Source organism: Anas platyrhynchos, chromosome 14 (assembly GCF_047663525.1).
Source record: "Anas platyrhynchos isolate ZD024472 breed Pekin duck chromosome 14, IASCAAS_PekinDuck_T2T, whole genome shotgun sequence".
Taxonomy (NCBI): Eukaryota; Metazoa; Chordata; class Aves; order Anseriformes; family Anatidae; genus Anas; species Anas platyrhynchos.
The window spans coordinates 8,693,338-8,707,111 of record NC_092600.1 but is presented as its reverse complement, the minus strand read 5'-3'; the positions used below and the strand labels follow the sequence as shown (position 1 = coordinate 8,707,111).

At 48.4% G+C, this 13,774-nt stretch overlaps 1 protein-coding gene across 6 annotated transcripts in view; it reads left to right on the top strand.

The window, feature by feature from the left end:
- The window catches only part of LOC101799014 (serine protease inhibitor Kazal-type 5), a 42,532-nt gene that overhangs the window by 27,286 nt on the left and 1,472 nt on the right, over window positions 1-13,774 (top strand). For 4 of the 6 annotated variants that reach the window (XM_072023256.1, XM_072023257.1, XM_072023260.1 and 1 more), the window contains 11 exons: window positions 647-672; window positions 1,676-1,860; window positions 2,355-2,418; window positions 3,872-3,999; window positions 4,083-4,134; window positions 6,180-6,310; window positions 6,885-6,966; window positions 7,458-7,501; window positions 8,484-8,574; window positions 10,837-10,964; window positions 11,331-11,394. In XM_072023256.1, coding sequence (XP_071879357.1) covers window positions 647-672; window positions 1,676-1,860; window positions 2,355-2,418; window positions 3,872-3,999; window positions 4,083-4,134; window positions 6,180-6,310; window positions 6,885-6,966; window positions 7,458-7,501; window positions 8,484-8,574; window positions 10,837-10,964; window positions 11,331-11,394 — 995 coding nt within the window. The remainder of the gene's footprint in view (window positions 1-646; window positions 673-1,675; window positions 1,861-2,354; window positions 2,419-3,871; window positions 4,000-4,082; window positions 4,135-6,179; window positions 6,311-6,884; window positions 6,967-7,457; window positions 7,502-8,483; window positions 8,575-10,836; window positions 10,965-11,330; window positions 11,395-13,774) is intronic. The other 2 variants (XM_072023261.1, XM_072023259.1) reach the window with 1 other exon arrangement.

Here is a 13,774-nt window from a genome sequence, read left to right as displayed (position 1 = left end):
TTTATACTGAAAAAGAGCTGATGGAGGATTTTTTGATGGTTCCCTGTGATGCCACAGATGATGCAAGAGAAAAGGATGAAATATATATTATACTTGCTCTAAATGGCTTAGTAGAAAGAAACATATCAGCGACTCATCTACTGACTCATTAATTTGGTAATTTATAAGAAATACTGCGAATGGAATGGGCCTTGAAAAGGAATTTGAAGGTTTGGATAAACAATGATATTATGGGCTGGCTCTAGTGTCCCAGTTTTATGTGAAGATGAAGAAAGCTAAAAGTATTTGTGTAAGGCTGATGCCACTACCAAGGCAGTGGAGTAGAATAATAGAGAAACAGTTATCAAACAATCCTTGAAATTGGGATTTTAATACTCTGAAAAGTAACACAGTGAAGGGGGGCACAAAAAAGGATTTGTTTTTGCATTTGAATTGCAAAAAAAAGCAATCTTCCAGAAAGTCTCTAATGCCCAATCCTTTCTATCAATGTACAATAATGTATTGGATTAGTTTTTATTTAGAGGTATTTGAGTGGATTATGAAACTGCATCAAGTATTTTAATTAAAGGCTTTTGATTTTAAAAATTTCCTTTCAAAGACTTTGTATGGTTTCATTGTTTGTTTGTTTGTTTGTTTTTCTCCACAGATGTTGCCAGCCAAGCTTCGATTAAGGCGAGTCCAACCTTTTCTATTTTGGTTCTTCTTTTGTTTTGACAGCTACACTACTTAATGCACGCTTTAAGCAAAGTCATTCAGACAAACTGTACTGAGAGATCACGCTGTTGTTCTAGGGCTGAAAACAGGGATTGAATTTCACCATGTTTAGAGACAACATGCTTATAATCAGCAATGGCTCTAGCTGACAGTGTGTGTTCAGATATGTGTTCAGCATAGTGCACCAAACTGCTCAGAGCTGGAAGTCTTATGGGACGAAGTTAGAAATGGCATGAGCTATATTTCTAATGATATTTGCTTCTGATTCAGCAGAAACCCCCCTTTTCTGAGTCTGATAATTAAAAGAATTAAGCAAAGTCCTTTGAGATTCAGAAAATGATCTGATTCAATGACCAAGAAGTCAGCTCTATTCATGTTTTAATCAAACTAGCTTGTCTCTCCCTAGCAAAGACCCATTTAGAAAATATAGTAGACAAAAAACAAAACAAAATACAACACTAAATGCTTTGTTCATTCTCCCTAACGTGCATCTCCAGTTCCCCAGCAGAAGAGGCAACTGGCTGATGCCACATGAGACAATGTTGGTGCTCCGCTCCCTGAGAAGATTGTACTTCTCTGTGGCTCATCCCTTGCACACAAATCTCTCCTCACTCTGCTCTGGCCAATTCATTGCTTTCACATCCCGCTGGCACTTCTAGGGCTTTATTTGCTGCTCTTGAATTACTTTATAATATACAGTCCTCCCCTGCAGTGGGTAGCAATTTGCAGCTGTATGCAAATTAAATGTGTATTCCTTTTCTCATGAATAATGGCCCTTGCAGCGGGCTTTGAGCTTTCTTCTTGTCTCTTCTGCCTTGGGAGCCACAAGAGGGGCTCCTGGCACAGCCTGTGGTGAGGGATGGGGGCAAGGAGTGTGGTAGCCACCCTGGTGTGGAAAGCTCATTGTTGTCCAGAGAACACAGACCACCCTAAAAATGAAATGTGAATGAACTGTCCTCAGGATCTCGATGGCCTCCGAGGGAACCCTCCGCTGACTACCCTCTTCCGCACGTTTCAGAACGAGTGCATGAAAATTTGGTCCCTCCTTCGCAGTGGCAAGTTTTCCTGCCCCACCAACAAGCAGCCCATCAACGGCCCGGATGGCAAGAGGGACCTCAACAAGTGCCTGATGTGCCAGAGGCTGCTGTGAGTATCGTCCGCCCGGCCCCTTAGATGCCTTCTCTCATCCCATAGCGAAGTGCCTGCTCCTGGGAGGCTCCATCTGAGTGCTGCAGCCCCAGGCCAGGCAGATCTGTCCATAGATCTTCAGCAAACCTGCGTGCCTGTTAGTGCTCTGGAGCTGATAGCACAGAGGGCAGGGGGGACAGGCTGTGAGGAACAAGTCCACGGGGGAGAAAAAAACACGTGGATTTCATTTCTTATTGCTGTAGATGATGTTGAATGGGATGGAACACCTGGGTGTTAGGCAGAGAGAAAGGATGGCAAAATGCCACTGATGAGGAGATGCTAAATACCCTGAGCATGTCTCACGGGGCTGGAGCCCCGAGTCCTGGGCTGTCCCGCTGCGTTGCACAACGGGGAGGTGGGGTTGGCAGGGCTGGCCTTTAATCACCCCTTATTTTGGTTTTACGTCTGAGGGCTGCATGCTGCTCTGTCGCTCACACCTCCCTTTCTTGCAGGGAAAGAGACTCAAAAAACAAAGGGAGTGGTGGAGAAGTGAACAGAGACGTGAGCTCCGGAGAGGTGAGGTGAAGCATCGCTACTTCTGGTGGGACACCAGCAGCGGGGTGATGCCGTGGCATGGCCTTGTCGGTCTCCAACCCACTCATTGTGTGCTTCCCTGCCTGCAGTCCCTATCAGGCAGTTACCAACACAGTGCATATGTTCTGTGTAGAGTGTAGGCTAAGGAAGATGTCTCCTGCTTATAAAGCACACTGCTGGCATTCGGCAAATAATTAATAGTGGTGGTGCATGTGAGCTCTGACTAGGGCAGGGTGTGGGACAGGCTGGCTCTAATTGTGCCTTGTTTATCTTGTTGATGAACCTGGCTGGTTTCTTTTTTACCCACAGCTGTTTTTCTAGACAGCATGTCTTTACGTAGAGGGACTTGTCCTTTCCAGCCTTGGGTTTTCATTCTGTGTAGGAGAGAGTTGCTGTTCATCAGATAGTGTTGGTTACAGGGATTTAATTTTTTATACCTCCTGGTTAAGTAGGATAGCTTTCTTGCTCTGGTCTGTCCAGGTAATTGAAATGATTTGTAAAACATAGCTGATTGAAGGGAAATCTTTTTTAAACATCAGACTTGCCAGTGTGTGGCAAAAGGACTGCTCCAGGGTGTCAGGCAGAGACCTACCCTGAATCTCGTTGTTCAGCCACAGGTTCAGTGTGGCTTTTGGCAAGTAATTTTCTGGGCTTTCCTATCAGCAGATCTGGGATAAGCTGCAATACCATCTCCTCCAAATGCACTGTGAGGGGAAAAAACTGTTACAGACCACATGGCAGATAACCTTAAAAGTGCTGCATAAAGGATTTTAAAGACTTGCACATAGTGTGTGCTGCTGGTGCTGCAGGCCTATTCATGTGTCCCAAAAGCCATAGGAAAGCTGCTCAGAAGAAAGTAAAGGCCAGGCTGAAATGCTTAAGCAGGTTTTGCTACAAAAGTATTGTTGTGGAAGAGTGCTTTGCTTAAATTAATACAGTGTCATTCTATGTAGAGGGTAAAAATGTCCCCCTATTTTTCCTTTGAGCCTGGAAGTGTGAGCTCTACAAGGATTTTTTCTTTAATGCCTGCAGCTTCATCTGTCTACTGTCCACTGCCTTTTAAAATTCTTGGTAGCGTGTTTACTCGCTAGCAATAGGAAAACTAACAAAATTGTTGCTTTTATACATAGAGCAGAACCTAGGTTCTTCAGGCAAGCTCTTGCATGTTGTCTCTATTAGAAGTAGGAATAAGACTACCCTGGATGGAGATGATAAATGTGCTCATCTAAGAATACAGATTTTTATGCTGCATGCTACAGTTTAAGAAATGGTGCATCAGGCAAACGATTTATGGTTTGCCAGTGAGTTTTATGCTTCAAGGAAACAAGTTGTGTTTGAAATGTAATTGATTGGATGCGTGATGCTTTGTGGATTTGTGGGAGATGCACTGCGGTCAGCATGTCTATGTGAAACCACGTTTCTGGCGCTTCTACAGGATGAGTGCCGGGAGTTTCGGGATCTGTTCAAGAAAGGGAAACTTTCTTGTACAAGAGAGAATGACCCTGTCCGGGATTCCTCAGGGAAGCAGCACAGCAATAAGTGCATCATGTGTGCAGAGAAGTTGTGAGTAGAGAAAACCACTGCTGCTGTTACTGGGGCTCCCTGGAGCAATATTTCTTCACTTTCTCATCCTGTTTCTCTTTCAGCAAAAGGGAGAATGAGCATAAAGCAACTACAACCAGAGGAAGAAATGATAAGGTGAGATTTAAGTATTAGGTCAATAGACAACTCTTTTGGATTTTCATTCAAGATAAAGAGGCAGCATTACTGTACTCAGTTGCTCTGTCTCTCCTGATTTCACTTGGAGATCCACTTTGCTTTCCCTGCTTGTTTCTTGCTGATGCTCTTAATCCTCTGAGTAAATAGTTTCTGTTTGAATGTTATGGTCTATCTCACTGACCCACAGATCTAATGACACAGACAAATCCTATGAGAATAAAAAGTGTGCTGTACTGTCCTGACAGCTGGCAAAGGATGGGGAAGCCAGTGCTACTGAAGGTGTTAATTAGGTTAAAAAGAAAAGCTGGGTGAAAAGCTTTAAATCTGTGCTCTGAGATGCTCCAAAGATCATTATGTTGTGGGAGGAGAGCTCAGCCCTGTGCAGTCTCTAGGGTAGCTCAGTTTTTAGCTTTCCCCATTGGAAACTTTGCTCTCATAATGCAGCCACTGTGGTGTTGTGTGCTGATGCCTTCCTGGTGAAAGCAATTCAGTAACGAAAAAAAGAGGTACTCATCGATGCTTACCTTTTGATTTCTGCCATACTGGGGACTAGTGTGGTCCCCTTAAGCCTCAGTCTTGGGGATAATCCCGTTTTAGTGCTTTTCCTAATGACTTTGGCACAAAAAAATGGAAGTGTGAGTGAAACTTGCTGATGGCAAAGCTGGGAGGCAGCATCAGCAGAGAAGGATCAGCAGATCACTCAGGACTAATTGGATAGTGCTGAGGCCTGGAGTAATAGAAACAAGATAAAATGTAATAACAGAGTGCAAGATCACACAGGCAGTGATTAACGAGAATTCCTGCTCGTCAATTAGAAATGACAAAGGATAAGAAAGCCCTGCATTTATTAGTGGGTCAAGGATGCGACAGACCCATGAAAAAGGCAAATTTATGTCTCAGCAAGGCTTTTGCAGCAGAGGTCAGGCTGTGAACAAAGCTCCAGAAATACTGGCTCAAAGGGAGAGAGTTTGAGAGAGGCTGCTAGGGGAAAAGCAGATCAGTCTCTGAGGCAACAGCAGGCCCAGGGGTCACCTGGAGCTTGGTTCACCTGGTGTCAGGTTGGGCCTCTACTCCCCACAGCTGGTTTGGCACTAGGAAGGTGTGGGTTTGTGTGCTCGGAGTGTTTTGTTTGGTGGCTGCCAGTGTTAGTCCAGTAGCAAAGCTGAGGAGTGGGAGGAGAGGCTGAGGGATTTGGGGTGTGCTGCTGGGGGAAATCCCCCCTGGGCACAGACAACTGCTGACTTCTAGGCAAAGGAGGAGGCACTGACCTGCTAAGGACCTTAATGCAAGCTGGCCAAAACCTCTTGTGTAATCTCTAAGTGAGCAGAAAATAGCAAATATTAAAACCTATTTGTAAGATGTAAGTGGGATCCAGGTATGCATCTTCAATATCTGCTATTTGGGATCAGCTGTTGCAGGATCTCCAGTAGCAGAAATTGGAGGGACCGAATGCTTCCCTCCAGGTTACATAATGGGGGCAAATTAACATGCTTTCTGTGCAGTGACGTTCAGCAGGGAACAAATTAATCATCTTCTCTCCAAACAGCCTTCCACACCTCAGGGACTTTTAAGGATGTTTGCATTGTGCTTTTGTCCCAGAGTGTGGTTGGTGGTGGAGGGTAGTACTGCTTTCTACATGGAATTATCTGAGCCAAGATCTGGGATAAAAGCTGTAGCTGCGTGCTAAGGATGGTGGGAGAAGTGGGACGGCTTTGTTACCTATCGGCCACATCACTGGCGTGCTTTGGATAGCCCAACACGGAGCACAATAATTAGTCAGGCTGTAGTAGAAAACTCCTGACACGTGCTGTGCAGGCAGAGGCACCCATCATTTTTCTGACTCACTCTGTTTATATACTAAGTGGCTGATACTGCACACCCTCTTCTCTCGTTCGCACCCAGCCTTCCCTGTGATGCATTTGTGATGGTTCAGTGCTTTCCTGGCAGGAAACCCCAGGTTTCTAAGAATCAGGTCAACGAGGCAGGGAGGACGGGGTGCCCTAACCGCTGCCCTCCTTCCACAGGATGACTGCAGTGAGTATCGCTCGCAGTTCGAGGCTGGAGGACGGCTGTCCTGCACGCGGGAGAACGACCCTGTTCGGGATTCCTCTGGCAAGCAGCACACCAACAAGTGTCTCATGTGTGCAGAGAAGTTGTGAGTATAGCTTCCAGCAACGGCAAAGAGGAAAACCTCGTGCTGTGAAACTGCAGCTTCTGCACCTGGGTGACGCCTGGGGGAGTCCTGAATCCCAGTGGCCCTCCGAGAGATGCTCTTGCCATAGGGCTTTGGCTATTGCCCCTCTTTCTACCTCCCTTTTGGTGAGATGGGCCCAAGGGCAGGTGAGAAGCAGCGGGGAGTAGAGGAGAAGCAGGGTTGATAGAGAGCTACCCCTTCCCCAGGGGCTGTCGGCCGCGGGTAGCTCCCGAGGAGTTTCCCACGCGTGTACTTTGCCTTCCAGATGCTCTCTCTCTACTCCCATAGAGCATATGCAGAAGCAGCCCTGATATGAAAGCAGCCACCTGGACCCAGGATGTAGCGTACAGTGGGAATGGTGAGGAGAAGGGAGAAGGTTTAGGGGAGGGAATTAGGAGCAGGGCCACCAGGAACAGGGTCTGTGGATGGGGAGCTGGTGCCTGATGGCATGACATGGGTTTGCGGGGCAGCCCCAGGTCCTGGTGGCACTTGCACTGCCATAGCGATCCCTCTTTTCTTGTATCTTCTTCTTCAGCAAAAAAGAAGCCCAAAGAGGAGGCCAGTCTGGTGGAACTGCCCAGCGCAACAAACCACTCACTGCAGAGTGTGCAAACCAGGTGAGACCGAGCTCGAAGCCTCCCCTGAGCTCAGGGAAGGGGCTGGGGGGTTCTGAGGGATCCTTGTGGCCAGGGACTGCCAGGGACAGCCTGTGGTGACCCCAGGGCTCAGGATGCTGGAGCTAGCTGATGGTGGGGGAGAAGCAGGTTGTACTGCAGGCCCTGCAGTGGGATGGATGTGTGTGAACATACAAAAAGTGGCCAGGTTTGGACATGGCAGAACAGGCCCTTTTGCTGTCCTGGTGGGTGATGCTACATGGGAGATAAAGGGCAGGTTTGGGATCTCCATGGTTCTGCCAGATCATTTGGTGGGAATGAAACCCTGTATGGAGCAAGCTTCAGAGCTGCTTCTTCAGGAAGAGCCCCCACAGTTCCCTGGGTCTGGGAGGAGGATGGGGCAGGACGGGAGCTGATTTAACTTCCTGCATCTCTGCTCATATGAAAGACTTTTCTGTTTCTGGTTGACAAATGTGCTCCTGCCCCTTTTGCAGAAGAGTTGCATGAACAACAGACGGCCCTTCTCCGCAAACAGAGGGTGAGCATGGCAGCCTGGCCCCACAAACCCCGGCACCAGTTTCTGCCCCCTTCCACAAGTGTGGTGTGCTTTCTCCTAGGGGTGGTTTGGAGGTTAATCAGGGTGGGAGCGGTTCAGCTGCACCCAAGGGCACCACCTGAGATGGAGAAGTGAGAGCTGAGGTGCTCGGCGCAGCACTCGTCAGTGATGGGGAAGCTAGACACAGAGCAGGGCACGTTTCTTGTGCAACCCTTGCTCCTTTTTAAAGGCATTCTTGCTGCTCCTGTACACAAAGCAGTGATTGCTGTGCTCAAAATCTCTCAAGACAGCTTGCCCAGCAAAGCCTGCCTCCTGGCAGCCAGCCCTGCTGCCTGGCCCCAGCACGTCCTCACCTGCTGGCTGGGAGGCAGTGCCTGGTGCCCCACATGCTCTCTGGGCACTGGTCAGTCCCCCTGGATTTTAGGACTGCCAGGCTTGAGCAGGGATCAGTTGCTGCTTTTTCAACGCTTTTGCTGAGGAGCTCTGAGATTTCTTGGTTTTGGCTGCTGCAGTCCCTTCGTTTCCCCCAGCGCAGCAGTGTCAGCGGGCAGACAGGGTGTAGAGCCCTCTCTGCAGCAGCAATTGCTGTAGAAAGCTGGTTCCCTGGCTCTCCTGGGATAATCTCTGTAATGGGGACCTGCTGCTGACTTCCACACAGACAGGTGGGGGGGGAGTCCTGTTGCAGGGACTGCCTGTGCTGTATGGCAAGCCAAGCTCCCTGTTGAAAAAGTGCCGAATAATGGCATTGGACATTAAATTGATCTAGTTAAGCCCCCAGGGTGGTGATGTGGCTGGGCTGAGTGCAGGGCACGGTTTTGGTACATGGCCAGGGGCTGCTTGACCTCCTCTGCCTTGGCACAAGCAGCTCTGTGGGGACTGGTGGGGAGGGTGGGTCTGCACTGGGCTCCCCGTGCACTGCAGGGGCTGTGCCATGAGCAGCTTCTGTGCTCTTTCTCCCTGCCAGCCCACAAGGAAACTCGGCCCAGAGCGGTAGGGACTGCAGCCCGGCGCCTGGCCGCACAGGACAGCGTGGAGGCCCCGACACCTACCAGCCGGTATGCCCAGCTCCCTTTCCCAGCAGCTCCTCCTGTTCCCAACATCACCCCGAAACCTCACTCTGGGACGTGTGTGCTCGGAAGGGCTTGAGTTGGGTGGCAGAGTCTGTACCCTGCCACTGTCCCTTGGCACAAGAGGGGTGTGAGGCTGGATGTGGCCATTTGGGAGCCTCTAAGGCCAGATCTGCTGCTGGAATTGGTTTGTTATAGGTGTATATCAGGTATGGGGGTGTGGTGGTGGTGGCCTGGGGCTCAGGGAAGTGACGGTGGTGTCCCCCCCGAGTGCTGAGAAGATATCGAGTCAAAGACCCTGAGCAGGGCTGGGGCTGACCAGGGGACAAGGACAAGGCTGACACAGGGAGGGAGCGCTGGAGGAGGGGACACTGAGCCATAGGTAATGACTGCGTGGAGTAACGTGGGAGGGAGGAGGGGGTGTGTGCTCTCCCTGTCTCCGCAAAAAGAAAATGCATTAGTTTCAATGAAGCTAAAGTGGAAATTATGAAACTAATAAGAGAAAATAAGTTACTATAAAAAGGATGACTAACCTGTGGATCTTGCTGTCACAGGGTGTTGCCAAGAGCTAGGGTGATTAAAAAAAAATGACCTGCCACTTATAGTCAATGCAGCAATTTAAATAACATTTTGGAAAGGATAGGAAATGCTTTTCTGTGGGGCTGGAGGGACCTGATTATGGACTCCCCTAACTCTCTGAACCCTCTGTCACTGACTGCTATTAGAAAAAAAGACACCCGAACCAGCTCCTGTTTTTTTCTATTCTGGTATGGCAGTTTTAATGCATTCCAGAGGAAGCATCAGGCATAATAACACCAGTCTGCTTCAGGGCTTAGTGGTATTTCCTGGTAGCTCCAGAGGAGGAGCAGATGCTGATCAGCCTGACTGACGAGAGGTGATTCAGAGAGCAAACCTGCCCCTCTCCTCTCTCCAGGGCCATCTGTGGGGTTTGTCACAGGGAGCCCCAGTTCCCAGAGCTGAAGGAGGGGCAGCACTCGATGCTGGTCCCTGCATGATGTGGGGCTGCCGGTGAGGCGGTGGTGGCGCACGCGTGGGTCGCACCACAGGCAGCGGTGTCTGATGTGTAGAAAGGCATCTGGCAGGGAATTGCAAAGGTCAGCGCTGTCTGTCTTCACGTCATCGCTGATTACCCAGATGAGGGAGGAAGCAGCACATTAATGAAATTAGCAAGTGACGTTTAACCAGAGGGTGTTGCTGCAGCACCCCAATATCACCGAACCCACTGTGCCGCCCAGCAAGAAGCTTTCCTTCTGCACGGTGCTTCCCCCTCCGTAGTGCTGTTGACTCCAGCGAGGCAATAAATGATCTCTTTGTGCCAAATGGCACAGGGAGAGGAGGTGAGATGCCCTCCCTGTCCTGGCTGCAGATCTCCGATTGCGCCATTCGCAGTCATTGCGACACATTTGTATAGGACCTGGAGAAAGAAAGGGGTTGGGAACACGTTAGTCACTCCTTTGTCTTGGACTTTTTTTCAGCCCCTGGTGCAGAGGTGGGCAGTGAGGCTGGGAAAGGGTCTGTGTGTCAGGGAGCAGGCTGCGGGATCTCTGATGAAACTTGCCATGACTCTGCAAACGTCTGTGCTGGTGTGCTTGTAGGATAATGACCTAAGCAGGAGAGGTCTTGTTCTTTCTGCTCTGAGTTTTTCCTGGCTGTGCCACGTGTGCTTTGTAGGAAAAACTGTGTTTAGATGCTTCTGCTGTCATGCTTAAGAGGAAACAGGAGGGCACACTTAGTCATAGCTGTTCATACATGCTTGCGTCTCCTCATTCCATGGGTGTCAAGTCGCACAGTGTTGCACCACCCTCAGGCGGCTGGACTCCTTCATCAAGGCTTTTCCTTCATTTTTGGCAATGAGTGTCTGCTGTCTTGCAGAAGAAACAGGCACGAAAGCCCTAATAAAGAAGGATTAGGGACAGGTAGCAGAAGTTTTTTTGCATTCTCATGGTTCCTCAGAGAAGTAAATGTGCTCTGGACCAAAGTGTCAGTGCAGATCAGACGAGCAGCTCTAGGTCTGTGCCTGGCAGGGGTGCTCTGGCCCCCAGATTTTGGCTGCTTGGTCCAACAGGAGGTGTTACCTCTTTGCAAACCTGGCTTTGCCAAAGGTATGATGGATGTGCCGCAGGGCAGAGGGGCCTCAGGGCAATGCCTGGCTTGCGAGCACTGTTAAGTAGCATAAAGGAGGGTCTTGCAAGAGAACCAGCACCAAATGTGATTTCTTTCTCTCTTCAGCTGGACTGTGATCGAATTCTGCACGGGGTAAAGGGTGGAAGGATTTTCTGCAACAAATCCTCACAACCCGTCTGTGGCACTGATGGGAAAACATACAAAAATGAATGTGACTTGTGTTCAGCTGCCATGTGAGTAGGCGGAGAGATTTCAGTAATACAGGGCCATCCACCATTCCCGAGTGTCTTTTGCAGCACAGTGTTTGTTTTGATACATCATGACTCACTATCAAGTGTGTCCTTGGTGCCTTGCTGTTAAGCAAACATAGATCAAAATGCTTGAGATTAATCTGATGACAGCTAATTAAGATACACAACTTTCCAGAGTCCCCTGTTCCCCTTCTACCCGATCGTAAGATTGCTTGGGGAGTAATAAATGCCATCAAATTGGAAGTAGCATCAAAGTATTAAGGAGCCCACAGAGGACCATCATGCCGATGGCAGAGAGCTGTGGCATTGCGAGTGAATAATAAGCAGTGTCTTGTCCTCCCTTTGCAGGAGAGCGTCAGTCTACATCACAGTAAACTATCGAGGTGAATGCCGAAACTCTGTCCCTGAAATGGTAAGCAGCATGTCACTGCGGGGCTGGGGGAGCATCAGTCTTTTATTTTCCCTTGTGAAAGTCCTCTGCTGGCACTGTATGAGCTTGTGAGGCCCTGATCCATGTTTGTGGTGGAGAGGTTGTCGAGACAGAGTGAAAAATAAGAAGCTGTGGCCATTGGTGACGACCTGCCCTGCTGTGCTCACCCAGCAAGAGCCAGGAGTCCACATGTTGACCTTCTAGGCAGGTTAATTAACAGGTTAACTGAACTAACAGGTTAGCTGAACTAACGGCTTAATTAAAACCATGCTCTGGGGGTGCACTTCTGCCATGTGGCACAACAAGCTAGGGAGTTAGGCTCAGAGGGGCAACAGAGCCCCCCTATCTCCTCCTTTTTTTTTCCTTTCTTTCTGTCCTTGCTGGAGCGGGTGGTTGGGAGCTGGAGAAAATGGCCACCCAAAATGCCTCCCTGCTGTGCCACCCTCATTCCAGGTGTGTGCTGGGGTCCCAGCCTGCACACTGTGTCTGTGGTGAGAGCACCAGAGCCTTGGGAGTGGGGTGCTCATGCTCAAGAAGCATTCAGATAGGTTCAGACTTGGATTTAACTGAGGCATGATCTCCATATTTTTACCTAGACCATATGGTAGGAGAGTGACACAACATCTGGGAAAATATCTGGCTTTTTTCCTGAGACTTTGGTGATACCAAAAAGTCCAGAATTGCATAAACCATAGAAGCCTCATTTCCCAAATAAAATCCATGAAGATTGGGAAGTGAAAATTGTTCATGAGGTGACGTACTTTTGGGAAAGGTCTTGAACCTTGTGTGATTTCCCCCATAGCAGATGACTTAAAGACTTCTCATTAGTAGCTCAACAGCCCTCAGAGCTTTGTTCTACAGCCAAGGTCTCTTGATTTGCGTGTCCTGGGTGCGCAGGACTGATCTTAGTGTTGGCATGAATTCTTGAGAAAATGAATATTCATCCCTAGGGAAATGTTGATATTTGTTCCCACTCTAAACCTGGAGTGAATCAAGATATCAAGACAAACTGACAAGTTGTATAAATTTTTGTATGTGAACTTTGGCTTCTTAATATGAATTTTCTATTGATGTTTCCGTAGGCAAAACAGTATCGCCCTTGGCATAAAGGGCTTTATAATGCAAAACAGCCATCACAGGGGTTTTACCCTCATTTGCTCAGAGCCAGGATGCCTGTAGATCCCCAACATGTTAAAAGTGAAGCATCCCAGCTTGTGTTCTTCTGTGAAACAGCATAATGCTCTCAACACCGTTTAAATCTGAAGAAATTGTAGTGCAGAGAAAAATTTTGCCTGTGATTGTAGTGGAGGTCTCTGTGTCTCACCCTTCATTGTGATGAAGTCAGTGTTGGCTCCTGTACACTGGGAGCAGAGGCACTATGCAAACCTGCCAGGGGCTTTGCTCACATTGCTGGGGACGTCCAGGACTGGGTGTACCATGGCAACTGAAAAACACAGAGGATCCCCTCTGAGCTGTGTCTGGATTGGGATTCCTTACCATTTTGTGCTTTACCAAGCTGTGCTAAGCTCTCAAGTCTTTGCAATTAGAGGAATACGCCATATACTGAAAGTCAGACAATTTTAGCTATGTTAAAATTATTCCAAGGAGGGTTGGAAGCAAATAAAAGGAAAATGATAAGATTTTCCACTGAAAAAGGCCAAAACACCCCTCCGAACAATGAGTTATTCTTTCCTTATGTATATTGTGTCACTTGAAGAATCAGATTGGAAATTGATGGAAGCCCGTTTCCTTGGGAAACCTCTTGTGTCCATCAAAGACTTCCCTTATTTCTCAGTTGGAAGCTTATGAAAAATACCCTGATCAATGTTATTCTTCACCACTGAAATTCATGGTAATATGTGTTTTAATGCGTGAAGACCCAGGTACTTGCTACTTGCTACAAAAACCTGGAGGAGACCAGCTCCAGCCGTGCCTTTGGCATAAGAAATGGTTTTAGACAGCTGCAATATGCAGAATGAAAATGCAAAGGACCAAAGCTGTCTTTAAACTTCAGAAAAGATAATATTACATTTTTAGTAGCAATTTTCCTTGCGTTTTATTTTGAAATTAGCTGTGGAGGTGCTGTGTTGCCTGACAAAATGTGTGTCCAAGCTGCCTGATCTCTTCCCAGCTCAGTGCCTGCAGCCACTCCTGCCAGCAGAGCTCCTGCTGAATTTCCAGGAGTTGCTGGCAACGCTCCCTTGATGTCAGCCAGATTGCCATCAGGGAGGGGTGGCTGTAGGAGGGGATGGGAGCAGTGTGGTTTGAGAGAGATCCAACATTAAAGGGTACATCTGGACAGCGTGCACTGATGTGGTGGAAAACCTTCCTGCAGAGAGAGCCCTGGGGCTGTCTGGCATCA